A 25,579-nucleotide genomic window follows, 5' to 3' on the forward strand; every position below is an offset into this window, starting at 1 on the left:
TCATTATTGTTGCTATTATTTCTAGTATTCCTATTTATTATTATTATTCCTGTCGACATCATCATCATCAGCATCAGCATTATCATGATTTTATTATTATTATTTCTATTGTCATTATTCCTATGATTCCTATTTATTCTTATTATTCCTGTTTACATTATTATAATCATCATAATCATTATCGGCATTATCATGATTTTATTATTATTATTCCTATTTGTTCTTATTATTCCTATTGACGTTATCATAATAATCATCATCATTATCAGCATTATCATGATTTTAAATCATCCTCATCACTCTGGAGGGGGGAAGGCCGTGCCAGGTCCCACGCCAGTCCCTCCCCTCGGGCCCGGGGCTGCGGGGGCGTCCCGGGGCTGCGAGGAGCGGGGGGGGAAAGCGGGGGGCAGGACGGGAGTGGGGGCGTGGGGTGGGCAGGGGATGTGCAGGGGGATGCAGAGGATGAGCAGGGGATGTGCAGGGGGATGCAGGAGACGAGAAGGGGATGCAGAGGATGAGCAGGGGATGTGCAGGGGGGATGTGCAGGGGGATGTGCAGGGGGATGCAGGAGATGAGCAGGGGATGCACATGGAGGGACGCAGGCAGGGGATGCGCACGGGAGGAGCGGGGATGCAGCGGGATGTGCGCAGGATGTGCGCAGGATGTGCGCAGGGACGCAGCTGGGTGTGCGCGGGGATGTGCGCAGGATGTGCGCGGGATGTGCGCGGGGATGCAGCGGGGTGAGCGCGGGGATGCAGCGCGCTGTGAGCGCGGGTGCGGCGGGGATGCGGCGGGATGTGCGCGGGGGTGCGGCGGGACGAGCGCGGAGATCCAGCGCGACGTGCGCGGGATGTGCGCGGGGATGCAGCGCGACGTGCGCGGGATGTGCGCGGGGATGCAGCGCGACGTGCACGGGATGAGCCCGCAGATCCAGCGCGACGTGCGCGCCATGTGCGCGGGGATAGAGCGGGACGTGCGCAGGATGTGCGCGGACTGCGCTCGGGCCGTGCCCGGCCCCGCTCCCCCCGCTCCCCGGCCCCGGTACTCGCCTGGCGCAGCATCCCCGGCCCGGGATCGCTCCCGAGGGGCCGCGGGGAGCTGGGGCCGAGCGGGGCCGGCGGAGGCGGCCGAGCCCCCCGGTCCCCCCTGGATCCCTCGCAGAGGCGGCGGCCGCGGGGCCAAGGTCACCCCGCAGCGTCTCCAATTCCCAGGAGGCAGCGAAATGCCGGGAAAAGGCCCGGGGGGAGCGGGGCAGGAGTGAGGGGTCCGCTCCAGACCCCTCCGAGCCGCCTTGCCCCGGCATTTTCCTCTTCTTCCCCATCGGAGCTGGGATGTCCCATCCCAGGGGATGACGGCGCAGTCCTTGAGAATCCGGCAAAAACAGACGCGGATCTATTTCGGGATTAAAAAAAAAAAAAAAGCAGCATGAGGAGAAATAAATGTCTGGCGGTCGGGTTTGAAGTGCTGCGTGTTCCTTGCAGGGCTGCAGCCCCTGCGTGCGCCGCTGCACATCTCCGGGACCACCTTCCAGGACCTCCACAGTCATTAGTGGGTATTATCCTCGCTCCCTCTTAGGAAGTGGCGGGATAATCATTCCCCATTTAACGGCTGGGAAACTTGGCACAGCACACATTAAGTGATTTGCTGACAGGCACACAAGAAAATTGCGCTAGTCAAGCGTTCTCCCAATTATGCCATCCTTGGAACTGCATAATTTCCCTGCGTGATTCCAAACACGGCTCAGACTCCCTGGGCAGGGCTTCATCTCTGCAGAGCGTGCAGCTCAATTCAGCGCCAGGACCCGTCCGTGTCCCCCCCGGGGGCTCCTCGGGGCACGACCCGCAGCTCCGGTGCCGCCGCAGAGGTGCAGGTATAACCCGGGGGCACACGAGAGCTCCGGGGAGGCGGGGGGACGCTCAGCTGCCCGGGGGTGCCGCACCAAGCCCCGCTCCGACCCTCCCCGAGCGCTGCTCCAGCTCCGCGCCCTGCGCAGAATTCCGCAGCCCAGTGGAAATTCCCCAGCGGTGCCAGCGCTGGGGCCTCCGGGGACCGGCGGAACCTCCCCGGAGCCAGCCGGGAGCTGGGGCGCTGCCACCGTGAGAGCATCGCGGCCGCCGGGGGGATCCTATGGAGCGGGGACCGGGGGGAGCCGGGAACCGGGGGAACGGGGAGCTGGGGAGCGGGGATGGGGCCCCTCGCCCTCCCCCGCGGCTCTCCGGGCTCCCCTGCCCTCATTGCGATGGGCCCTGCCCGCCCAGCCGCCTAATCTGCGCTAAGTGGGACTGCCGATGAACGCTGCGATAAATTTAGAAAGAAATCTTTGTGTGGGTCAGAGGAAAAACACGGCGGCGGGGGAAGCCGAGCTGCGGCGGCGCTCTGCCCTGCTGTGCTGTGCTCTGCCCTTCGCTGCCCTGCTCTTCTGTGCTCTGTCTGCCCTCTCCTCTCCTCTCCTCTCCTCTCCTCTCCTCTCCTCTCCTCTCCTCTCCTCTCCTCTCCTCTCCTCTCCTCTCCTCTCCTCTCCTCTCTCCTCTCCTCTCCTCTCCTCTCCTCTCCTCCCCCTCTCCTCTCCTCCTCTCCTCTCCTCTCCTCTCCTCTCCTCTCCTCCCTCTCCTCTCCCCCCCCCTCTCCTCCCCCCCCTCCCCCCCCCCCCCTCCCCCCCCCTCTCCTCCTCCCCTCTCCCTCCCCCTCCCTCTCCTCTCCTCTCCTCTCCTCTCCTCTCCTCTCCTCTCCTCTCCTCTCCTCTCCTCTCCTCTCCTCTCCTCTCCTCTCCTCTCCTCTCCTCTCCTCTCTGCCCAAAACCAGAGGCAGCCGCAGGGCTCAGAGCTGGGCCAGACTCTGCAGGAGTTGGTGAGCCAAGGATGCCTCGGTTTAAAGGAAGATTTTTCAGTAATTTAGTGGGAAAGGAGCGGGAGGAGGCAGCGCTGCCCCGGCCCGACCGCCGCCTGACGTTTCAGCCAGAGCCTCTTAAAGAGCAAAGTTTGCCTTCCCCAGGACTTGTTTATAAACACGAGCAGGGAAAGCAGTTGTTAATTCCTCTCTCTGCCTGGCCTGCCTGCTCCTTCCCAATCGCTTCTGTTAATCTCTTAAATTGTTTTAAAACAACAACAACAAAATAATGGCATTAGCGGTGCGAAATCCCCCGTGAAATCACCAACACAGCCCCACGTCCCTCTCTCAAATCTGAGCATTCCAAACTGTTTTATCATTTGCTGGGAAATTATATTGCACCAGAGTGAGGAGAGGAAAAGAGTTTTCTGAATGTATTTCCTTTAATAAGCTATTAAGACCTTGTACTGCTAATTAAACTATTAATTAGACGTCTTATCGTTGCTAAACACGTTAGCATGTTGCCAAAGCAGCAATAAGCCTCTGGGGCAGGCAGGAGATAAGGAAAGAAGGAAGATGCAAACATGAAGATTAAAAAAAATATGAAGAAAAAAAAATCAAAAGAACCAGAAACAGCAAATAAATAACTAAGAGTCAGAAGGGTGATGTATTCTTAATTTATAGGAATAAAAAATACATAACTTGAGAAACAATTTCCCATGTAGGAGCCCTTGGGGCATCCGTGTCTTACACAGGACAAAAAAGGACAGAACTTTTCAGACCTTTGTTTTTCTGCAGTCAGAGCAGTGGAACCAGAAAGAGAACCCATCTTCCCCAACGCTGAAAGTTACCATTCGAAAATTAACAGAAAACCTATTCAAAAATTGCGGGGTTTTCCTTCTCCAGGAGAAAAACACAAAGAATTTTCATTTGGAAGATCTTAACTCCAAGGAATTTCTGCAGCTGGCTCCACACTGACCCACAAACAGCACCCCTGGCTCAACCATCCTTGTCTTTTTTTAAGTTAAAAAGGGAAATTTCCAGCCTCACAGCGCTTGGGATGCTCTTGGCATGCTCTGAAGGTGTTTCCCCCTGCCCCTGTGGCTCCTTCAGGAATGAGGAGGGGTCAGGGGCAGCTCTGTGCCACCCCAAGGTCCTGCTGCCACCCTGGGAGCTCAGTCCTGGCTCCCCCTGATCTCTGCCCAACACATGAAAATGTTTTCAGACCCCAATTCCTCAGCGTTTGCCTCCGACAGTCGATCTCAAGGGATGGATAATCTCATTTACGTCTGTTACTACAAATCAAAACAGCAGCAAGTTAAATGGATCTGAAGGCCGAGATTAAAGGCTGCAAACACATGGGAAGTGCCTGTGATGCAAAGAGCTGTAAATATAATTTGTGTTTTTTAAAGGGGGGGTGGAAAAGCCCTGCACAGATGCTGTTCTTTTACCTGGAAAGCAAAGACAGGATCGTGGAGGAACTAAGGCTGGAAAAGACCTCTAGGATCAAGTCCAGGCACCAATCCAGCACTGCCAGGCCCACCACCATGGCTGCAAAAGGAGGGAAAAAATCAAAATGAGCTCGATCATCTCCCCTTTCCAGCTGTGGGAAACGCCTTTGTGGCCAGCTGAGGGTGGCTGAGGTTTAGGCTGGCTCAAAGCTGGGCTCAGAGGGACTGAGCCCAGGACTGCTGGTTCCCTGGCTGGGATTTCAGGGATTCCTGGTCCCACTGATGCTTCTCCAGCTTCTTTTCCTGAGGTGGGACACAGGATGTCACCAGAACCCTCCCGTGCCCCTGCATCCCCTGAGTCAGACCAAAAATCCTGCATGGATGGAGCAGCAAAACTGGGAGAGCTCCCACATTAAAAAAGAAATGTGGCATCTGACACTGAGCAAGCAAAAATGGGAAAGAAATTGATGTGAAACCCACATTATAAATGCCATTGTGGATGTTCCCCTTTTGTGAAATTTGAGCCCCAAGTCCCGGTGTCACCCTGAGTTTTTAAGATTCTCTAAACCTTCTGATGTTGACATTCTTGTAACAAACTTTCTCACACACTTTCTGTAAATAACTTCTTGTTTTGCATTCTTTTATGGAGGAGGAGAAATTTGATGGTTTTGTCCCGTGTCATTGGAGAGGTGGCACTGCCACCCTCCTATCCACTGTCACTTTTGGAAATCCATAGATGTTGGAGTCAGAAATTAAATCTAAATCTATAAACTAAGCCTAGAAATGTTGGAAATCTATAAAGGTTGGAGTCAGAAATTAAAAGTCCCCCTTTTTTTTACCTTGAGACCAGCAGTGTATGCACATTGTGTTATTCCATGTCCTATAGTGACATCCTGCTGTTCACATTATTCTTCCGTAATTCCGCGGTTTCTCTGAGCCGGGGCTGGATCGCAGCTGGGGCAGGAGCCGGATTTTGGGAGCAGCAAAACTGGGAGAGCTTCCATAGGATAAAAGAGATGCGGGATCTGCCAGGGCAGCATCCCCGAGCTGCAGCTGCGCCCGCTCGGAGCGCTCTGGCGGGGCACAGCCAGCAGATAGCAGCATTGGAGCACAAATGAGCACAAATGTGCCCGAATGAACCCAAATGTGCCTCCCGTGCTGCCCCGAGCCCTGCGGGATGCTCGGGGCTCCCACCCCACAGAACGGGAAATCAGTGACAGCAAAAAAGGCTGGGAAAGGCAGGGAAAGGATGGGAAAGGATGGGAAAGGCTGGGAAAGGATGGGAAAGGCTGGGAAAGGATGAGAAAGGATGGGAAAGGATGAGAAAGGATGAGAAAGGATGGGAAAGGATGGGAAAGGATGGGAAAGGCTGGGAAAGGCTGGGAAAGGATGGGAAAGGATGGGAAAGGATGAGAAAGGCTGGGAAAGGATGAGAAAGGATGGGAAAGGCTGGGAAAGGATGGGAAAGGATGAGAAAGGCTGGGAAAGGCAGGGAAAGGCCGCACTTCCAGCTCAGGAAGTTTTTTGCCTGTGTGTAAACAGCCCGGCCAAAAAGGTTTTTCTTATTATTCCTTCCCTTTCAATATGAGGCTCCCTGAGCTAAAGATTGGCTAAAGAATGTGTGGGAGCAGAGTGTGAGCTCATGAACCAGGTAGGAGAACTTGCACCAGCCTTGAACCACGTTTATGGGAAATCCGGCTGCTCTTGGGAGCTGAAATGGACCCAGACCCCCCAAAATGGCCCAAAAAAAGCAGCTGTGAGTGAGGCTGCAGGGGATGGCGAGAGGAGGGGGCAAGGAAGGAATGCAAGGGGGCTGATAAGGAAGGAATAATAAGAAAAACCTTTTTGGCTGGGCCGGGGCTGTTTACACACAGGCAAAAAACTTCCCGAGCTGGAAGCGCAGCCTTTCCCAGCCTTTCCCAGCCTTTCCCAGCCTTTCCCAGCCTTTCCCAACCTTTCCCAGCCTTTCCCAGCCTTTCCCAGCCTTTTTCCCCAGCCTTTCCCAGCCTTTTTTCCCAGCCTTTTTTCCCAGCCTTTTCCAGCCTTTTCCGCTGGCTCAGCACCGGCCCCGCTCCCGCATTTCTCCCAATCTGCCTTTGGAGGAACCTTTTGTTTTGCCAGAGCACTTGACTGTAACTTTATTGTCCCTGCCTGGCTGCGGGACATTCCCTGAGCTGTGAAAAGTGCACCTGACAGTTTGATTAGATCTGCAGCTCCTCGTGCTAATTAGAGAAACAATTTCCAGGAGAAACCTGGCCCCAGCTCCCTGCCCCAGCTCCCGGGCTCATCAAGCTTTCCCTGGGAATGTAATTTGGTTTTCCTGCATCCAGCAGGGCTGCCTGAGGTCAGGCTGCCCCAAATCACGAGCAGTGCCTGGGCAGTGTCCCCCGAGGGGTTCCTGCTGTGCCCGTGCCAGGGAAGCAGCCCTGGGGAGGGTCAGGAATCAGGAATCAGGAATCAGGAATCAGGAATCAGGAATCAGGAATCAGGAATCAGGAGAGATCCCGTTCCCAAAGCTCCTGCCTTCAGTAGAGCTCCAGCATCTCCACCAGAGAAGGCACCAAGGGCTTCCCTGTGTTCTCCTGGAGATTTTTGGGGCAGGAACTGTTGCTGGTTATTGCAGGGTGAGGGAGCCCTCACAGGATCCCAGGATCACTGAGGACGGAAAATCCCCCCAGGATCATCGATCCCCAGCCCAGAGCACTGAGTGCCGCCTCCAGGTGACACCTCCAGGGATGGGGACCCCAAACCCCCCTGGGCAGCCCCTGCCAAGGCCTGGCCACCTTTTCCATGGAGAAATTCCTGCTGCTGTCCAGCCTGCCCCTCCTGCCAGGTCAAACCCCAGCCCTGCACATCGCTCTGGAGTCTCCTTTATTTTTCCAGGAATTAACTGGGCATTTTAAACATCAAAAAAACCAAATCAAACAGAGGAGGTGTAACAGCCTGCTGCACGTCACTCATCCCGCAGACGTTTTTTTGGGAGAGGAATGTGCTCAGAGCGAGCCAGAGCCTTTAGTCATGGGGTTTCTGCTGGGAAAGAACCTCTCTGAGAGGCGTTGTCCCCCCGCCCTGCTGGCAGCAGCCAGAGCCTCACATCCCGCGGGGATCAGCACGCTGCTGCTCCAAGGACACCACGGAGAAACCGGTTTTTAGTACTTAATTATTTTTCTTTTTCAACCGGGGTTATTTACAATGAGATCTGGGAGAAGCAATTCACACCAAAGCAAACAGCCTGGAATATTTTAATTGTGTTTAAGTGATTCTTGCACCCACAAAAAAAAACTAGCCCCAGGTGGTGATGGATGCTGCTGTCATTGCTTTGAGCACTGTACCAGAAAAAAAACCAAAACCCTTCGCTCAGGTGTTCAGCACTGAGAGAATGTTGGGATGAATTCACTCATGAGAGGGGAGATGAGCTCCAAGGGCCATTTTTGGGCTCATTTGGGGTGTGGAGGTCACTGCTGGTGCTGGTGTTGAACCACCACCCCTCCTGGGCTGGCACAATCAGGGCTTTGGCTCCCTAAAAATGTGCTTGGGATGGGGACCAAACCTGCCCAGGGTCCCACTGAGGTGCCAGGAGCTCGAGGTGGCTCCAGCAGTGCTTCCCTTGGAAGCGGGATCAGCACAGAGAGGGCTCAGACCTGCTCCTGCTCCTGGTTTGGTGCTTCCCACAGCGAGACCCTGCTCTGTGTCCCTGTCCCTGCTCTGTGTCCCTGTCCCATGTCCCAGCTCTGTGTCCCTGTCCCTGCTCTGTGTCCCTGTCCCAGCTCTGTGTCCCTGTCCCATGTCCCTGTCCCTGTCCCTGCTCTGTGTCCCTGTCCCAGCTCTGTGTCCCTGTCCCTGCTCTGTGTCCCTGTCCCATGTCCCAGCTCTGTGTCCCTGTCCCTGCTCTGTGTCCCTGTCCCAGCTCTGTGTCCCTGTCCCTGCTCTGTGTCCCTGTCCCTGTCCCTGCTCTGTGTCCCTGTCCCAGCTCTGTGTCCCTGTCCCTGCTCTGTGTCCCTGTCCCATGTCCCTGTCCCTGTCCCTGCTCTGTGTCCCTGTCCCAGCTCTGTGTCCCTGTCCCTGCTCTGTGTCCCTGTCCCATGTCCCTGTCCCTGTCCCTGCTCTGTGTCCCTGTCCCTGCTCTGTGTCCCTGTCCCATGTCCCTGTCCCTGTCCCTGCTCTGTGTCCCTGTCCCTGCTCTGTGTCCCTGTCCCATGTCCCTGCTCTGTGTCCCTGTCCCTGCTCTGTGTCCCTGTCCCATGTCCCAGCTCTGTGTCCCTGTCCCTGCTCTGTGTCCCTGTCCCATGTCCCTGTCCCTGTCCCTGCTCTGTGTCCCTGTCCCTGCTCTGTGTCCCTGTCCCATGTCCCTGCTCTGTGTCCCTGTCCCTGCTCTGTGTCCCTGTCCCATGTCCCTGTCCCTGTCCCTGCTCTGTGTCCCTGTCCCAGCTCTGTGTCCCTGTCCCTGCTCTGTGTCCCTGTCCCTGCTCTGTGTCCCTGTCCCATGTCCCTGCTCTGTGTCCCTGTCCCTGCTCTGTGTCCCTGTCCCTGCTCTGTGTCCCTGTCCCCGCTCTGGTGCAGACACGAACTCTGCCCTTTGCAGAGCTGGGTTTTGCCTCCCCCTCATCCCTCTGGGAGCCCTTTGGCACCTCTCGTGCCCCAATTCCTGCCCCAGGTGAGTGCCCAGCCCCAGGCACCCACAGAGCCCCCCAGCCCTACCCGGTGTTCTCCATCTCACTCAAGGGATGAATTGCTGGCTCTGCCTGTCACAGCCCCCAGCCCCGGGCAGGACGAGGCTGGGGAAGGTTTTCCCCGCTAAAAAAACCTTCGGGACACAGTCCTGGTAGGATTCAAAGAGAAAGAAGCTGACATTTCAGCCTTCAATTCCACGTGGGAAGTTTTACACGCAGCTTCGGCAAATTCTGCCGGAGTAGGAAATAGTAGAGGAGCCCTAAAGACAGGAAGGGGTTAAATGCCTGATGGTCTCAGAAGAGGAAGAAATCCTGCACTTAAACATAAAGATGAGATTATAAACAACTCTGTTAACCAAAACTATCTGAAACCTGAGAGGCTTTTGTCACTGCGATCCCAATTTAACTACTTTGGTCAGCCTTAACATATTGCTACCAGAAATCTGGGCTGTCCGGAGCCAAACTCTGCCTCTGCCTGAAAGGGGGAGGGCAAAGGCCGCTGGCATTTGTCCTGATGTTCTTCTGACAACAAAAGCAGAGAACAGCTGCAAAAAACTGTCCTGTGTGGTCAGCGGGAGGAGGAGGAGGAGAAGGAGCTGCTCTTTGCAGCTCTGGCTCTCCGTGTGCTTTGGGCTGATTTTGGAGTCCTTCACAGAGGCGATAACGAGGATGCAGAAGGTCTGCGGTGCCCGGGGTGTGCAGAGACCTCCGGTGAGCCCCGGGGCTCCGGGCGCGGTCACATCTCGGTGTCGGCGGGGCGGTGCTGCCGCCCCGAGTGCCCGTTCTGGGAGGACGCGGGGCCCGTCCCCTTCTCCTGGGTGCCCCCGTTCACCTTGGGCAGGTTCGGCTTCTCCTGCAGCTCCGCCGGCTCCTGGGAGGGCGACATCAGCATGGTGTTCCCCTGGCTGCCGTTCTCCGCGTCATAGGGGTCTTCAGCCTGGGGACACAAGGGACGCAGTGAGACAGGGACAGGGATGCTGGGCTGGGGCAGGGGCTGCCCACGCTGCCCAGGCGGGAGGGACAGACAGACACGGGACAGGGCACTGCTGGTGAGAAGGGGAGAAGAGGATCTGAACCAACATGGAGCAAGAGAACCACCCAGGATCTGCAGTTTTTGGAACTGCTGTTGTTCCTGCAGCACCAGCAAGAGAAGCTTTCTGTCAGGTTTTGTTGTTTTCTCCTAACCAGGTTTTGGAGGCACCCTTGCCTTGGGACAGGACCTCTGCTGGCCACTTTGGCCGAGGAAAAATATCACCATCCAGTGGAAATTATGGAAATATTCTCTTTTCCTTCCCTTCCCCTTCCTTTGAAGTGCAGAGCTCGCTGCCAGGTGTGGCAGAAGTGCAGCTCTGCAGGGCTGGGTGCTGCTAGTGCTGCGAGGAGCAGGTGCCTCTGGAGGACCCAGGGCCTCAAGAGGATTCCCCAGATGTTGTGCAGCCCTGGAACTGGCAATTCCCCGCTGGAATTCCCTCAGCAGCACCCAGCACTCTCCTGGCTGGAGTTCAGTCTCTTTTCCATGGGTGGGCTGGACACTCCTCACCTGGAGCTGGGCACTGCCAGGGGCTCCCATGGCACACACTGGCACTGCTGCCAGCCCCAGGGGCACCAGGCAGTGTCCCTGCCTGTGACACAGCATTTCCCAGCTCTGTGCTCTGGGGAAATCCTTCCTGGCCAGGAAATGCCCCGATGGCCTCCCAGGACATGCTGGGCAGGGATGGGGAAATCGTGGCCCAGCCTCACTGTACACAGGCTCACATCCCCAAAAGTCCCTGGAGGGGAGGAGGAGTCCTCAGGGTCAGCCTGCCTGGGAAGGGGAGGATGGAAATAGGAAATTTCTGCCTCTTTCTTTCTCGATATGTTTTATTACCATGGCTGGTGGGGAGAAGATTCCTTTATTACAGCGCAGGTACAGACACAGGACTGACACAAGGAATGGGAATTAAGGGGCATCACTGTTAATGACAGACTTGTGAGGTTTCAGGGGCTCTGGAGGGGTCTTGCTGGATGAGCTCTGACTGCTGAGCAAAAAGAAGTGTTAGACCTGTTAGAGCTGTGGGAAAGGGGCAGTGCTGCTGCTGCAGGAGCCGATTTTGGGAGAGGACAGAGGTTCCCCCTCCCTCTGTGCAGTGCCCCCGCCCTGCCCGAGCCGGGGACCCTCAGGGGGTGAGCACAGAGCCACAGGGGTGGGCATGGCCCCGTGCTGCCCCCCGGGCTCCTCGCTAGCCGCGGCTGTGCCACCTGTAAGCACTGACCAGCCTCTGTCCCGCGGGGCTCCAGCTGCGCCGCCGCATCAGGAGACACCCGGCCAGCCCCAGCAGCGCCAGCAGCAGCCCCGAGGTCACCAGGGCGATCAGCGTCCTCTGCGGAGCGTCCCGCCGGCCCCTCGGGCTCTCCTTCTGCAGCGACTCTATTCCAAACTGGAAAAAAAAACAACGGCAAAGAGAGCCGCGAGTGGGACAAACAGGAAACGTTTGCATCTGCTGCACAGGCTTCAAACAATGCTGCTGTCACCTCCTTGGGGAGCTCTGCTGCCCCAGCCCTGCCCCAGCCCTGGCAGCTCTCACAGGCTCCTTCCAGCCTGGGCTCTCCTGTGGCACAGGGAATTTTGGCCTCTGGAGCACAGCCGGGGTTTGCAGCACCCGGCTGGGATCTCAGCTGTTCGTACCCTGGGACACACCTGGGGCTCAGCCCCAGCCGGGGGCAGCCTCGGGGGAGGGCTGGGAGGAGGAATTCATTAATGTCAGCCTGGTCCTTGGAGAACCTGAGTGCCAACTGCACCCTGAGAGTTACTGCTGGGCCTGACCTCTGCTGGGGAAACACTTCAGCATCCACAGAGCCATGGCACGGCTTGTGCTGGTTCTCTTGTGCTGCGTCCCTGGTGGTCGGCTCCACAGAATCCCAGGCTGCTTTGGACCTTAAAAATCATCCAGTGCCACCCCTGCCATGGCACGGACACCTTCCACTGCCCCAGGGGGCTCCAGCCCTGTCCAGCCTGGCCTTGGGCACTTCAGGGATCCCTGCACTCCTCAGGCACCTCCAGACTGCAGGCAGGTCCCAGTCTCAGCATGTCCCCAACCTCAGCTGAGCAGCCACAGCTCTCATCCACCTGGCCAGGTACTTTTTGCAGCCAAATTTGCTTAAGGGATTTACCTTTTCCCAGTGGGACTTCGGGAGTGTGTTCAGAAGTTTGTCAGGATCTGCAAGGTTCAAAACAGGAGAGCACATCCCACATGTTACACACATTAAATATGTTCATCACACACATTAAATATGTTCATCACACACATTAAATATGTTCATCACACACGTTACACACATTAAATGTTCATCACACACCTTACACACATTAGATATGATCATCACACACATCACACACATTAAATATGTTCATCCCTCACGTTACACATATTAAATATGTTCATCACACACGTTACACATATTAAATATGTTCATCACACACCTTACACATGCACTCACTCCAGCCATGAATCACACACCTGCAGCTCAGGGCACACCAAGGAGCCTGGCTGAGCACAGAGGATGCTCCTGCAGGCAGTTCCACAGCTCCAGGGGTGCAGCAGGACCCCAGCAGAAGGAGCAGAATTGCAGAGAGGTTTCTCCTCCCAGGATTTGTCTCACAGCCCTTCCCCACAAGGATCCCTGTCCCACTGCCCACACCATGATCCGAGCCAAGGAATGCCCTCACTGACCTTTCTCTCCTTTGAGGATGAGGAGCAAGCAGTCCCTGTCCAGGCTGGATGGAGTGAGTTTGATCTCGCAGGGGGACTCCACGCTGTGGGTTCTATTTTCACACAGCGCTTGCCATAAATCCAACCCCTTCCTCTCCAGAAAGCGTTCCTGCCAAATTTTCAGAAAGATCAGCCATTAATCCAAGCAAACTGAGCAATCCTCTGCCTTGGCCACGCTGGTGGAGGTGTTGTGCTTTCCCATTTGAATTTTGGTGCCCTGCAAAGCTGAGCTGGGTGTCAGACCCTCCCTCCCACTCCAGCACTGCCCAGAGCCCCAACACCTTGGAGGTGGAGGTGATCATGTCTCATGTCTTAATTAATGAGAATAAATTAAATGGAGGTATTATTAGCAACTCCTGAAAATGGCATTTAAACAAAGCTAAATTTAGGCTCTGAATTGTGTGGCAAGTCTCCCCAGTTTTTGGGCTGGAACAACTGAAGAGCTCTATTGTTTCAGAGTCCCAGGCAGGGGCTGGGAAAGGAGGGAAATAACAAAGAAGCATTTAGCCTTCCTGTTTAGGAAATGTCTTCAATGTTTTTGCTAGGTTGCTGATCAAAGGCTAGGTAAAAAACACATTTCTCACATTTTAGAGCTGCGCTGACTCTGGGGTGGGGGGAAGAGGAAGAGGAGTGAGGAGCTGCAGCCTTTGTGGGCCGGTTTCTGCATCAGACAGGATGAGATTTCTCCTCGGGGATATTTTCAGACACGGCCAAGCTCACAGACAGAGCCCAGCTTTGCCAAAACCTGCTCAGCCCCCCTGTGCCCACCCCAGAGACAGAGACAGCTCCACTGAGCGCTGCCCTGGGCTGGATCCACCCTGGGGCTGTGGGTACCCCTGTCCTGTCCTGTCCTGTCCTGTCCTGTCCTGTCCTGTCCTGTCCTGTCCTGTCCTGTCCTCCTCTGTGCCCTCCTCCTCTGCCCAGAGCCATCCCCAGGTCCCTCCATCCTCTGAAAGTGCAAAAATCCAGAAACTCCTCCACACGAGAACAACAAACAAATCATTTTCAGCTGTTTCTACAGAGCTTGGCTCGGGGGGGGAAGGAAGGCCGAGATGGAACAAGAGACCCAAGTGTGTATTTTCCTTTCTGAGCTGTGGAAAGAACTCATCGGAGTGTCAGAGTTTCCCTTTGCAATTAGCAGCTCCCGGTGCCAGCTGATTGCTCATTTGCCTCGGGAAAGGCCAGGGGGAGAGAGGGACACAGGTCCTGCCAGGACTGCTCTCCTCTGGCTCCCAGGTCCTGCCAGTGAGACAGAAACTTTAAGGAATTTAGAGATTTTAGAGGAGCTGAGATTTTAGTTAGAGATAAGCTTTATTGGAGTTAATTAAAATAAATGGGTAGGCCTTGATGAAGTTAAGAGTTGGTAGTTAACTAATAATTGATTGCTTGTCAGCACAATGTTTGGTTAGCTGGGTTTATAATGAAGAATATAGGAATTGATAAATAGCTTTTAGGATCATAAGACAATTGTTTTTAGGAACATAAGACAATTGTAGGACTCCTCTGTTCTGAAACCAATTAAAGATGGGGAATGGGAGTTCTACCAATGGGTTCATTTGTCATATTTGCATTGAAAAGGTAGAAAGGTCACAATGAGGAAGACTTCATTTACTTCCTCATTTTGGGGCCTCTCCCCATGAAAGGGACCACTGACCCATTTCAACATGCTTAATGGCTTTTGAACTAATTACCATACAAAGCAGGGAATGGGATGTACCAAAGTCATGAATATGCATTTGTATTTTGGGTATTCCATACTTGTATAGATAAAAGGACTCGTAAATTACAGTGTGTATTTGGGAGCTATTCCACAATAAACACACACACTTTCTAACTTTAAATTGTCAGAGATATCGGTACTAGATCAATATCCGTATTGGAAATGGGATGTACCAAAGTTATGAATATGCATTTATATTTTGGATATTCAATATTTGTATAGATTAAAGGACTCTGCAATCACCTGTAAATCGTGGTGTGTATTTGGGAGCTATCCCACAATAAACACACACTTTCTAACTTTAAACTGTCAGAGGGTTTTTGGATATTTGTACGAGATCAATATCCATATTGGGAATGGGATGTACCAAAGTCATGGATATGCATTTATATTTTGGATATTCAATACTTGTATAGATTAAAGGACTCTGTAATCACCTGTAAATCGTGGTGTGTATTTGGGAGTTACCCCACAACAAACACACACTTTCTAACTCTAAACTGTCAGAGGGTTTTCGTCCATCACAGCTGGATAGCGGTACTAGATCAATCTCCATATTTTTAATAAATCACCAGGAGCTGCCTGGTCCCACCCGTGGCTGGGGAGGGAGATCTCTGCTGAGGGGACAGCCCTGCTGTGGAGGGGCTGGACAGCTGGCCTGCAGCAAAGTTGACTTAATAGAAGAAATAACAATTGGTGATTTTCGAGCGTGTCCATAGCAAGGAAGAAGACAAGGCCGTCAGCATGGGAACAGATGAGAAAAGATGCATGAAAATCTTTGTAAGCTCACTATGTGCATAAATAGATGTGTACACGTGCCTTATTAAATTTCTGTAAATCTTTTGCCAATCATACTGACGTTAATTTCTTTGCACCAATGAGTATCCAGCGGGGAGGTCTTTTCCCCCCACCCCAGCAGACCCCCATGGCTGTTACAAATTCCCCATTTTTGGTGCTCAAGGCCAAGGATGGTCACAGAGAGCCTGGGATCCCCTTGGGAGCTGTTGGGGACACCGAGCAGCTCCTTGCAATGCCCTGTTTTCTTTCCTAGGGCACTTGGCAAGACAAAAAAAGGCACCTTTGTTTCCAACAGGGAAGAGGAAGAAGAAGAACAAAGGCAGCTTCCTGTTGGACACGGTGGGAGATGCTTTAGAAGCCGAGCTGACCCCAGAGCTCAAAGGGAAAAGGAGAATTTGTGCAGCTGGGAGGTCGCGTTTCCCCTGGAGCCCTTTGGGATCCTCCCTTTGGGATCCTCCTGGGACCAGCCCAGGGGTGACTGCCGGAGCCCCCCACCCCAGAGAGCCCGGGGGTGCAGGGACACTCACGCAGGTGCTGGACTCGTTGAGCTGCAGGCAGACGGCCCCGGTGTCACCCTCGTCCCGGCGCTGTGGCAGCCGATGGCAGGCTGGAGGGAGAGCACAGGGGGTGTCGGAGCCCTGCTGGGGTGCAGCCCCAGCCCAGCCTCCCCAGGCAGCCCCGTCCTCACCTGGGCGCTGGCCCTGGCCGTGGGCAGGGCTGTGCTGGCAGCGGGGACACCAGGATGCTCCGAGGCGGCCGCGGGGCTGGGGGTGCCCGAGGTCGGTGCCCTGTCCCCGGGCTGGCTCGGGGGGCTCTGACTCGTGGGGGACCCCCGGGCTGCCCTGGGGCCCCAGGGAGGGGCCTGGCAGTGATGTGGGGGCCAGGCTGGGCTGGGGGCTGCTGTTCAGCTGCCCAAGGAGCTCTGATGATGCTGTGGTGGCCCCGGAGCTGGCTGTGGCTGCAGCTTGGAGGAAACGCAGAGAGAAGGGCTCAGGAGGAAGCCTGTGAGCTCAGTGTGGGACAGATATTGATCTGTCAGAGGCAGCAGCAGCACCAGGAGCCTTTGGCTCTCTGGGGAAAGCTCATTAGCCTGGTTCTGCTGCCTAATTACACACACCCACAGCTGGGGGACAGTGGCTCATGTCTGGGTGACACCAGCCACCCCCCCAGCATCACCCCCAGCTCCTCCCTGGCCCCGAGGCTTCCAGAGGAGGCTCTGGTTCCAAACAGCACCAGGAAAAGGCTCCCTGCATCCTCCCATCCCTCCTGAGCCCTCCAGAGCCTGAGCTGGGCCTCCCATCATGGAACCCCACACTGGTTTGGGTTGGAGGGACCTCAGAGCCCACCCAGTGCCCCCCCTGCCATTCCAGGGACACCTTCCCCTGTCCCAGGAGCTCCCAGCCCTGCCCAGCCTGGCCTTGGGCGCTGCCAGGGATCCAGGGGCAGCCACAGCTGCTCTGGGCACCTGTGCCAGGGCCTGCCACCCTCCCAGGGAACAATTCCTGCCCAAAATCTGATTTAAAGTCCCCTCCTCCAGCTCCCAGGAATGGCAGAGGGAGCGCAGGCAGAGGTTACCAGAGGTTGGCTTGGTGCTGCTGGTGTCCCCCGTGGCTGTGCTGGCAGCGGTGGCACTGCTGTCCCCCGCTGTCCCTCTGCTGCTGGCCCCTCCTGTGGGGCTGGCGGTGGCCGTGGTGCTCCCAGCAGCGCAGCCTGGGGGGAGAGGAGCTCTCAGGGGCTGCTGAGCCCCTGGGGGAAAGCAGCAAAGGTTCAGCTGCTCTCCCAAATTCACTTCTTCTTGCCCCAAACTGGCAGGAAACCCTGGGGCACGTCAGGGGTGAAACTTTTCATCTGGGGCAGCAGCAGAGTCTGGTGCAGCCGCTGAGGGGCTCCAGGGCTCTCAGAGGAGGAGGACAGGCTCTACCCTCAGCCCAGCCCAGCCCCAGCTCGCTGGTGGATGCACAAAGCTCTGCACAAAGCTCTGGATTTCAGAGCAGTTTGGGTTTGTAATCCTGGGAGGGAAGAATCAAGCCTTGGAAGAGATCACTGGTGCGCCTCAGGATAGATAAGTTGGATTTACAGTTGCAGGCACAATCTCAAAGTAAATAGAAACATTCCCACTGGCTTGGGATCAGCCCTGACTCATGAGCGAAAACATCTTTGGAGGTAAAGCAGAATGTTTGCTGAGTGGTTTGCTGTTCTAACCTAAAGTTTATATATTGCTTCCTGCTGCCTTACAGAGATGACACTTCCAGCTTTTCCTTCTGAAATGAGCTGTGTGAGTCAATGAAAATGCATTTCTCCCCATTCCTCAGCTTCTCTCTCCCTAAGATCTATTCCCACTTTAGCAAACAGCTCCAGTCTCTACCCCAGGGCTCTTGGTGTTTAAGATTCTTATCCAGGCACTGAAGAGAAAATCATACAGAATGTGTTGTTTCATTTGTAGCTCTGCCCAGGGGAGCCCCAGCTCCAAGAAAAGTTACTTCATCCTCCCAAAGCGCCCTGAGAGATGGAGCAGCTCTGGCAGGTCCTGGGCAGGATCTGCTGCCAGGGAACAGCGCTGGGAGCTGGGCATGGGCCTGGCAGGGGCTGCTCTGGGCTGGGTCAGCTCCACAGAGCCTGGAGGGCTTGGGAAGAGCAAAGCCCGAGGGCTCTGGGGTTGGTTTTGGCCATGGGTGGCAGGGGCAGAGCTGCTGGTCCTGCTGGGGGTGGCTGGGGAAATGTGGGGCTCAGACTGGTCCTGTGGGGCTGCCCACACTGCTGCTGCCCATCCTGATCCACCCCATCCTCATCCATCCCATCCTGATCCATCCCATCCTGATCCATCCCATCCTGATCCATCCTGTCCAGCCCATCCATCCTATCCTGATCCATTCTATCCATCCCATCCCATCCCATCCCATCCCATCCCATCCCATCCCATCCCATCCCATCCCATCCCATCCCATCCCATCCCATCCCATCCCATCCCATCCCATCCCATCCCATCCCATCCCATCCCATCCCATCCCATCCCTCCCGCCCCTCCTGGGCTGCAGCTGCTCGGGGGGCCCTGCTGAGGCTCAGTGCAGGTGTCTGGAGCTGCACTTTGGGTTCTGGCACAGCCTTCAGCTCAGGGGGAGAAGTTCCTCCTTCTCCAAGGCAGCTCAGTTCCAGATGCTGAGGTCACCGAGTTTTCCTGCTGACTTTTAGCAAATGAAAAGCAGGAGGCAGGACTGGTGCCCAGAGCAGGGAGCAGCCCAGAGGCTGAGCTGGGCTTTGGGCAGAGCCAGGCTTCGGGCACAGCTCTGTTAGGCAGAGCTCTGTTAGGCACAGCTCTGCTAGGCACAGCTCTGTTAGGCGCAGCAGGAACTCTTACATCACCAGAACAATGCAGCCCTGCTGTGACCTCCCCGAGGGCCAGAGCCACCCGAGCACCTCTGAGCTCCTCCAGATGTTTGCAGAGCACCCTGGGCATTCCTCATCAAAGCCTTTTCAGCACTGAATATTGGACTGGAGGCCTGGCTGCTGCTCAGTGTAGTTTGGGAGAGGAGCTGTCACTTTGGATTTCTCTTTCTTGCCTTTCTTGGAGTGTGTGCAGGAGCTTTGCCACAGAACATGGATCTGGGGTTTTTATGAAATCTTTGGGCTCAGGAGATAAATAATGATCCAGATGTGGGCTGGATAATCCACGTGGTGCTCAGCTAAAGAGGGTTATTTATTGCACCATGCATTTTTAATGGCTTTATTAAACTTTGTCAGTTTGTTAGGATTGAGGGTTTAGAGTTTAAGCCAAGCTATTTATTAACCTGGGAGAAATCTTCACCTGGCAATGCAAGCACGTGCAGGAGCAAAACCATGAAGAGATGGGAAAGAAAATTGCACTTCCCAGCACCCATTGTGTTCACCCAGCTCGGGTTTAAAAATTAAATGATTTTTTAAAGATATTTTAATAATGGGGCTTAGGAAGGATCTTCGATTGAATAAAGAAAAGGCAACAACATAAATGTTAAACCTGCTCCAAGACTCATCCCTGAGCACTCAGCCAGGGCCACAAAAAAAGCTCTGCAGTGGCAAAGGTTCAGGAAAGAGCAGGGAAGTTTCCATCACTGGATCCCAGTCCTGACCCACAGCAAACAGAACTGAGGGAGCTGAACCCCACTGGGAATCTCTGGGCAGGACCTGCAGCCCCTGAGCTGATCCTGCCTCAGATCTGCTGGTTCACCTCTGGCAAAGCCTTGGGCTCCTTGGGCACCTGGCACACACAGGGCCCTGGGCCAGGGCAGCTCCTCAGCTCTGCCTTTAACAGAGATTATTGGAATAGACAGAGTTTGTTCCCCAGCTCTGGGATGGGATGCCCTGAGCTGGTCCAGGGCTGCAGAGGAGGGTGAGGAGCCATGGGATGAAGAACAGGAGGGTAAAGGGACCATGGGGTGCAGGAGAGGAGGGAAAAGGGTCCATGGGAGGCAGGAGAGGAGCTCTGCAGCTCTGGGATGCTGGAGAGGAGGGTATGGAGCTGTGGGATGCAGGAGAGGAGGGTAAATGGACTGTGGGATGCAGGAAGACAGCTCTGGGCTGGGATGCAGGAGGGGAACTCTGGGCTGGGATGCAGAAGAGGAGTTCTGGAGCTCTGGGGATGCAGGAGAGGAGCTCTGGGCTGGGATGCAGAGCCCTGGGGCCGGAGCCAGCCCCGGCTCCCCCCTCAGCCCCTCCAAGCACTCCAGTCGGCATTACTCATGCCTTTGCAGCTTTCAGCCATGTGGCAGGAATTCAAGCGGGTGGAGCCCTCTTCCCTCTGGAAATATCTGATAAAATCCCCTCCCCTCCCCCTTTTCCTTGGCCCAGACAGGATGTGGGTGTGGGGCCGGGGCCGGGGGGCCGGGGGAGCCCCCGAGCTGCCCCACCACAGCCCAGCTGCTGCTCCCAGGCTCTCCTTGGGCCTGGGGCCTCTTGGGCAGCCCAGCACCTTCCCGGGGTTGGGATTTCTCCTGGCTGGAGCAGCAGCCTCTAAAGGATGTTAAACTCGAGCAGCTGGAAGCTTTAAAGTCTCTTTTTCCTTTCCTGATAGTCAGGACTTTCATAAGTGTTGCAGAAGGAGTGGAGGAAAGAAAGGACGTGTGAAAATGGCAAGAAAAGAGATTTTTCTAAAAGTCAAGCTTGGCAGAGAGGAATGAAAAACATATAAAGAAGAAAGATGAAAGGTTAAGTGAAAGAATAAAGTGTTTTTATTAGGTACAAATGCAACCCAGCCTCCCAGTTCCATGTTCACTGTGAGACAAGCACAGGACAGCTCTCCATGTGCTTTATCCATCCCCAGCTTTCCAACACAAGCTGCTCACAGCATCCTCCCAGGGGCTTGGGAGGGTCTGGGAACTGCAGCCCACTCTGCAGAGCAGGGGTGGCTGCAAACCCTTCCTAGGAACTCGGGAGGAACCCCAAAGAGCCAGGCAGAAGGAGCAGTTCCAGCGATTTGGGCTTTCCCAGGGGATTTTCTCCCTGGGGTTGGACCAGGCTGCACCCTGGATCCTGGCTCTGCATCCCAGACCCCAAACTGCATCCTCCCCACACCAGAACCCCACACCACACCTGCAGGGCTCCTGCCCCTGTCCCAGTGTGGGTTTTTCCCTACCAAACCGGTGCCTTTAGCTGGAGGAGCCCGGGGAGCTGCTCCCACCCTCAGCAGCGCTGCCAGGAGCAGCTCCAGCCCCGACCCAGAGCTGGGATTTCCAGGGCAGCTGCTCAACTGGAGCCTTGGATGGATCCTCTGGGACTCCCCACGGGGCTGGGGAACCAGCAGAGCCCCAGGGATGGTTTTTCCCAGCAGCTACACCGAGGAGAAGCCAACGTCCCCCACCTTGCAGGCAGGAATATCCTGCAGGAGTGATGGGCAGGGGCTGTGCAGGCACATTGTGCACAAAGCCTTAAAGCCCCTGCTGCCCACGAGCTTTGTCCTTCCAAAATCCGAGCTTTTTATCACTTTTCCATCACTTTTGTTTTGTACTCAAGGTTTGGAACTGGAGGTTTGAAGCTCAAGCTTTGCCTCACACCTTTGTCTCACACCCTCGCTCGGTTCAGCCCAGCCACACAGCCCTGAATGTCGTTTTTCTCACATAAAATTGGGGTTTTTTTTTCAATTCCTTTCAAATTAACACAGACTGGAGGGTCAGCCAGCGGCTCAGGTGAGCAATTTACCTGGGCAGCCAGGGGAACATGAAAGGAGCTCTGTGAAACAGGAGAACAAAACCCAGTGAATTCCTGCAATAGATCTCCTCGCTCCCATTCGTGTGAGTAAGAAAAAAATCACATTTGAGGAGACACCCGCAGGCTCCTGGCTCCTGTCCCAGCACACCAGGCAACACACAGAGTGCTGCTTCACTTTTTTAGTCCTTTTTTATTACCTCATGGCTGTTGGGTTTGGGACAAAAATGATAATATTTCCCTAAAACACAACCCTTTAAAAAGTAGCACCTAGAGAAAAATCTCGGCGCTGTTATTCATCGCTTCACATGATGAATATTTGAAGAGCTGCAATAGGAGATTTTAATATTTATGGAGACTCATTTGATTTTCAGCAAATGTTTAGTTCCAACCACAAAACAAAAGCGTGGCTCATTTACACCAGAGCAGGCTGAGAGACAGCTTGAACTGTGCCTGCACTCTGCCTGTGTGCAGGGACAACTCCTCGTGTCACCCAGGAGTTTGTGGGCAGTTTAATCCCCACAAATCCTGTCCCTTTCTGAGGTTTTGGGGTGGCGCTGAACCCCAAACTCCTGGAGAAGCATCTTCCCCCCAGCTGCTGCTCCCAGGAGCTGCCCCACGCCCTGTCCCCGCTGCCACCCGGGCTTGGGGACATCAGTACTCACCAGCCAGCTCCAGCAGGCAGAAGATGCAGAGGAGCTGCCCCCACTCCATGGCTGTGGGAATTCCCAAAGTTCCCAAAGCCTTTCCCTGCTCCGGGGCAGCTCCCGGGGCTGCTCAGTGCCGCAGCAGCTCTGAGCTCATGCAGCTTGGTTGGAGTTCAAGCCTTTGAGATCGCTCAGAGCTGCTGGGGTGGGTTTCTCTTCAGGGGTTGTGCTTGTGCTTCAGGACGGCGAGGTGGAGTTTCTGGGCTTTGATTTCCCACTTTTTATACAGTTCGTGGCAACCTCGCTATCACTTAGGTAATTTTCTCCTCCCCGCTTTCCTGCCAGCAGCTTCAAAACAAACAAAAGATCAGCCCTCTCCCCAGCAAAGGATCCCAAAGGCTGGCTGGGATTAACTCTTTCCTGAGAGCTGCTGCTTTCCTGTCCAAGGAGGGCAGGGACACAGCTGGATGCAGGGAGTGCAGCCCAGCCTGCAGCTGAGCTCCCTCAGAGCAGAGCAAACACAGCCCGAGGAGAGCAGGGCTGTGGGGAAACCCAGGTCCAGCCCAGAGAGCCCCAAGCGTGGTCCTGGCACCGTGGAAAACAGGGGAATGCTGAAAATGGGCTTCAGAATCAGAGATTTGCTCAGCAAATTAAGCAGGGAACCGAAGGATGTGAAATCGTCGCTGCCCTGAGCAGAAGTGACTCCATTAACTGCACTAAATCAACTCCAGTCAAACAGGGAGCACAAACCAGATGGGTTAGAGAAGGTCTGGGGCAGGGCAAAACCCACAGGCAGAAGGTTTGGCATGGAACCTGGAGCAGGATGGGAGAGCAGGAACCCCCCAGAGCTCGCTAGGGATGTTTTGTGGGAGCCCTGGGAGCAGCACAGAGCCCTGGCTGCGGTTTTATTTCCCAGGTGGGAAACTTGGCTCAGGCTCTGCACTGCAGGCACACGTGGGAGCAGCTCAGGAAGGGCAGGGTGAGGGATGCTCTGTGTCCTCACGTGGGGGTGTCCATCCCTGGAATGTTCCAGGCCAGGCTGGATGGGATTTGGATGGGATTTTCCCCTACCTGGGATAGGGGAAGGTGGAATGAGAAGATCCCTAACATCCCTTCCAACCCAAACCAGTCTGGCAGTCAAATTATGGGTATAAAAAAATAAGAGATGAACACTTGGGAAACTCAGCTCCAGTTCAGTATTAATTCCATCTTTTCTTTTATAGCTGGATGATGAGGTGACTAAAGGAGTCATTGGGAACAGGAAATTGAAAAATGAGGTGGACAGGAAAGAAAGCTGCGGAAAGAAGGATGAGGAAGCTCTTACTCAATGTTTTATCTTTTCCTGGATGCTCCTGTAGCACTTCTACAGACACAGAATCACAGAAGCTGCTCTGGGTCTTAAGGGACCCAAAAACTCACTGCAAACCCCTGCCACGGGCAGGCATGGCCATCATTTGGCTACAGGCAGAAAAGGATTAAAAAACACACAAAAAAAGAGAACAGGATGGTGTTACCTACAAAGAAATCCTCAAATGGTATTTCCACATTTATTGTAGGACAAAATTCCAGTAACTTTTGCTTTTAGCATAGTACAGGAGCTGGATGTGATGATGTTTAAATGTCCCTTCCAACTCAAAGCCTTCTCTGGTTCTGTGGCAGGAAAATGTTTCTTGGAAGGAAACATCTGTGGCTCAGCAAAGGGCTCCAACATCTATATAAAGATTTCTGTTATGTTCAGTAATCTATTACTGACTGACAGAGACACACAGCTCTATGAAAGGCCAAAATATCCAGGTAAAATGTGGTCTAAAAGCTGAGTGTGGGCACAGCCCTGCTGACTCCAGTAGCTCCCACCAAGAATTTTCCCTTTTTTCCCCTTTTTCCTCCCTCAAACACGCACACACACATTGGGAAGCGCCTGACTCAGTGTGTAACCAGGTTTTACATTGCATGTCAGCCCAGAAAATGAATTCAGAGATGAAATGTGAAAGGCAGAGTGAGACAAGAGTCTTATTTAAATAACAGATATGTTTTTATCTATGAAAGTGAGAATTTGGGTTGAATAACATGACTGAAAATCAGAGTGATAGATCCACAGAGGAGTTTGGGTTGGAAAGGACATTAAAGACCATCCCACTGCACCCTTGCTGGGGACAGGGACATTTCCACAGCCCAGGCTGCTCCTGGGTAAAGAAACCAGCAGGATCATCCAGGTTTGGCTGCTGGCTCTGTTTCACCTTTCAAAACCAGCCCAGAAATAGAGAGCTGGACTAAAAATAGGCCATGGCCGGGTCTGGCAGACAGCGTGCAGGGGAAGCTGCTGGGTTTGGTTTCCAGTGGGAGCTGGATTGGGCTGGAATGATTCCCTGTGTCAGAGATGTGGGACTTCATTCCTATTTATGCACTGCCCATCCCACAGAGCTCCTTTTGGGAGAGTGGCTCAGCTGAGCACAGGGAAATCCAACATTTCCTCCAGGCAAGAGCCACAAACCCACAAAATAAGTGACTTATTAAGATTATTCTTTAACCAGATGTCCTCAGAGGATTGCTGTGGGCAGATCTAGGGGTGCTTCCGTCCATCCTGGTCATCCCTGGGGCACAGGAATTGCCGTGCTGGGCACAGGGGTGGTGGCACTGGGACCCTCCTCCCCCTCAGATGACAAAAATCTGACCCAGCCTAACACGGAGCAGGCCAGGCTTTGTTGTTGGATGCTTCTGTGCACACAGCTCTGAGCAAATCCTAAATATCCCAAATATCCAGCTGTTCCTTTGGTTATTTTGTTGATTCCATGGATGGGAGACACCTTTTCTCATGGATCCAGATGACTTGAGCCTGTTGAGGGCAAATCCTGCAGAATTATTTCCTTTCTCTCGGAGCCCCAACGCATTTTTATGGCCAGAAATTGCAAGACCACAATAAGGAACATGCCCTTGAATTATCTCCCAGCACACTCAGCATCAGCTGTATCAGGTTAGCAACGCCTGGGCCAATTCCAGCCCAACATTTGGGGGATCAAGTGTCCAAATTTTGTGCAGCACAGCGATGAAGGCTCGCGCACACGGGCTGGGATCCTGTCCAAGCGTTTAAGGGTGATTGAATTTAATTGTGAGTGATGCAATAGACATATGGCTGGGAAGCTATATGCCAGGAAACATGTTTTCTATAAGTATTTTAGCAGGCAGATGGCACACAATGGTTTTGGTGCAGTCATTTCCTCATCTCTCAAAGGCTGCTATTTCGGACAGATGAAATAATCCCATTGCCACCATCCCCCCAAGGCAGCAGCGCTGCTGGCCCAGAGGATGTGCAGTGTTTGGGGGCTGTTCCTGTGCACGAACACATCAAATAAACCCACCTTGCACCCACCTCCCCAGTGCCATTCACGGGTTCCAAAGCACTTGAAAAACTTTCCCACTTCAACTGGAGTGAGCAATAACTCCCCACAGCGCTCCAGAGGCACGTGGAGGCACTTGGAGCAAACCACACCGTGGGGAAACCCCAAAAGACACAAATTCTGCATCCCAGCCCTCAGCAGACTGCCCC

The 25,579-nt window shown here is 54.2% G+C and overlaps 2 protein-coding genes across 2 annotated transcripts; one reads left to right on the plus strand and one right to left on the minus strand.

Moving 5' to 3' along the window:
* Positions 1–640: 640 nt before the first annotated feature.
* On the plus strand, positions 641–1,261 carry LOC115913514 (cuticle collagen 7-like). The gene has a single exon (XM_030965560.1). It carries the CDS (start codon positions 641–643, stop codon positions 1,259–1,261), a length of 621 nt encoding a protein of 206 aa, XP_030821420.1.
* A 7,499-nt stretch (positions 1,262–8,760) lies between these two features.
* CD34 (CD34 molecule) lies at positions 8,761–22,359 on the minus strand. Its single transcript, XM_030965702.1, has 8 exons — positions 22,054–22,359; positions 16,790–16,924; positions 15,903–16,178; positions 15,742–15,821; positions 12,658–12,805; positions 12,098–12,144; positions 11,200–11,364; positions 8,761–9,884 (listed from the first exon to the last, which is right to left on the minus strand). The coding sequence occupies exons 1-8, from the start codon at positions 22,100–22,102 to the stop codon at positions 9,684–9,686; spliced, it is 1,101 nt and encodes a 366-aa protein (XP_030821562.1). The 5' UTR covers positions 22,103–22,359; the 3' UTR covers positions 8,761–9,683.
* Between the last annotated feature and the right edge of the window lie 3,220 nt (positions 22,360–25,579).

The sequence above is a fragment of the Camarhynchus parvulus genome, chromosome 26 (assembly GCF_901933205.1).
Source record: "Camarhynchus parvulus chromosome 26, STF_HiC, whole genome shotgun sequence".
NCBI classification, from domain to species: Eukaryota; Metazoa; Chordata; class Aves; order Passeriformes; family Thraupidae; genus Camarhynchus; species Camarhynchus parvulus.

Coding starts and splice junctions, on each gene's coding strand:
- LOC115913514 (XM_030965560.1), top strand. CDS start 641: ATGTGCGCAGGATGTGCGCAGGATGTGCGCAGGGACGCAGCTGGGTGT.
- CD34 (XM_030965702.1), bottom strand. CDS start 22,102: ATGGAGTGGGGGCAGCTCCTCTGCATCTTCTGCCTGCTGGAGCTGGCT. Junction 16,179..16,789: donor CAGCACCAAGCCAACCTCTG/GTAACCTCTGCC, acceptor GTTTCCTCCAAG/CTGCAGCCACAGCCAGCTCC. Junction 9,885..11,199: donor GCCCCGCGGGACAGAGGCTG/GTCAGTGCTTAC, acceptor TTGTGTCCCCAG/GCTGAAGACCCCTATGACGC.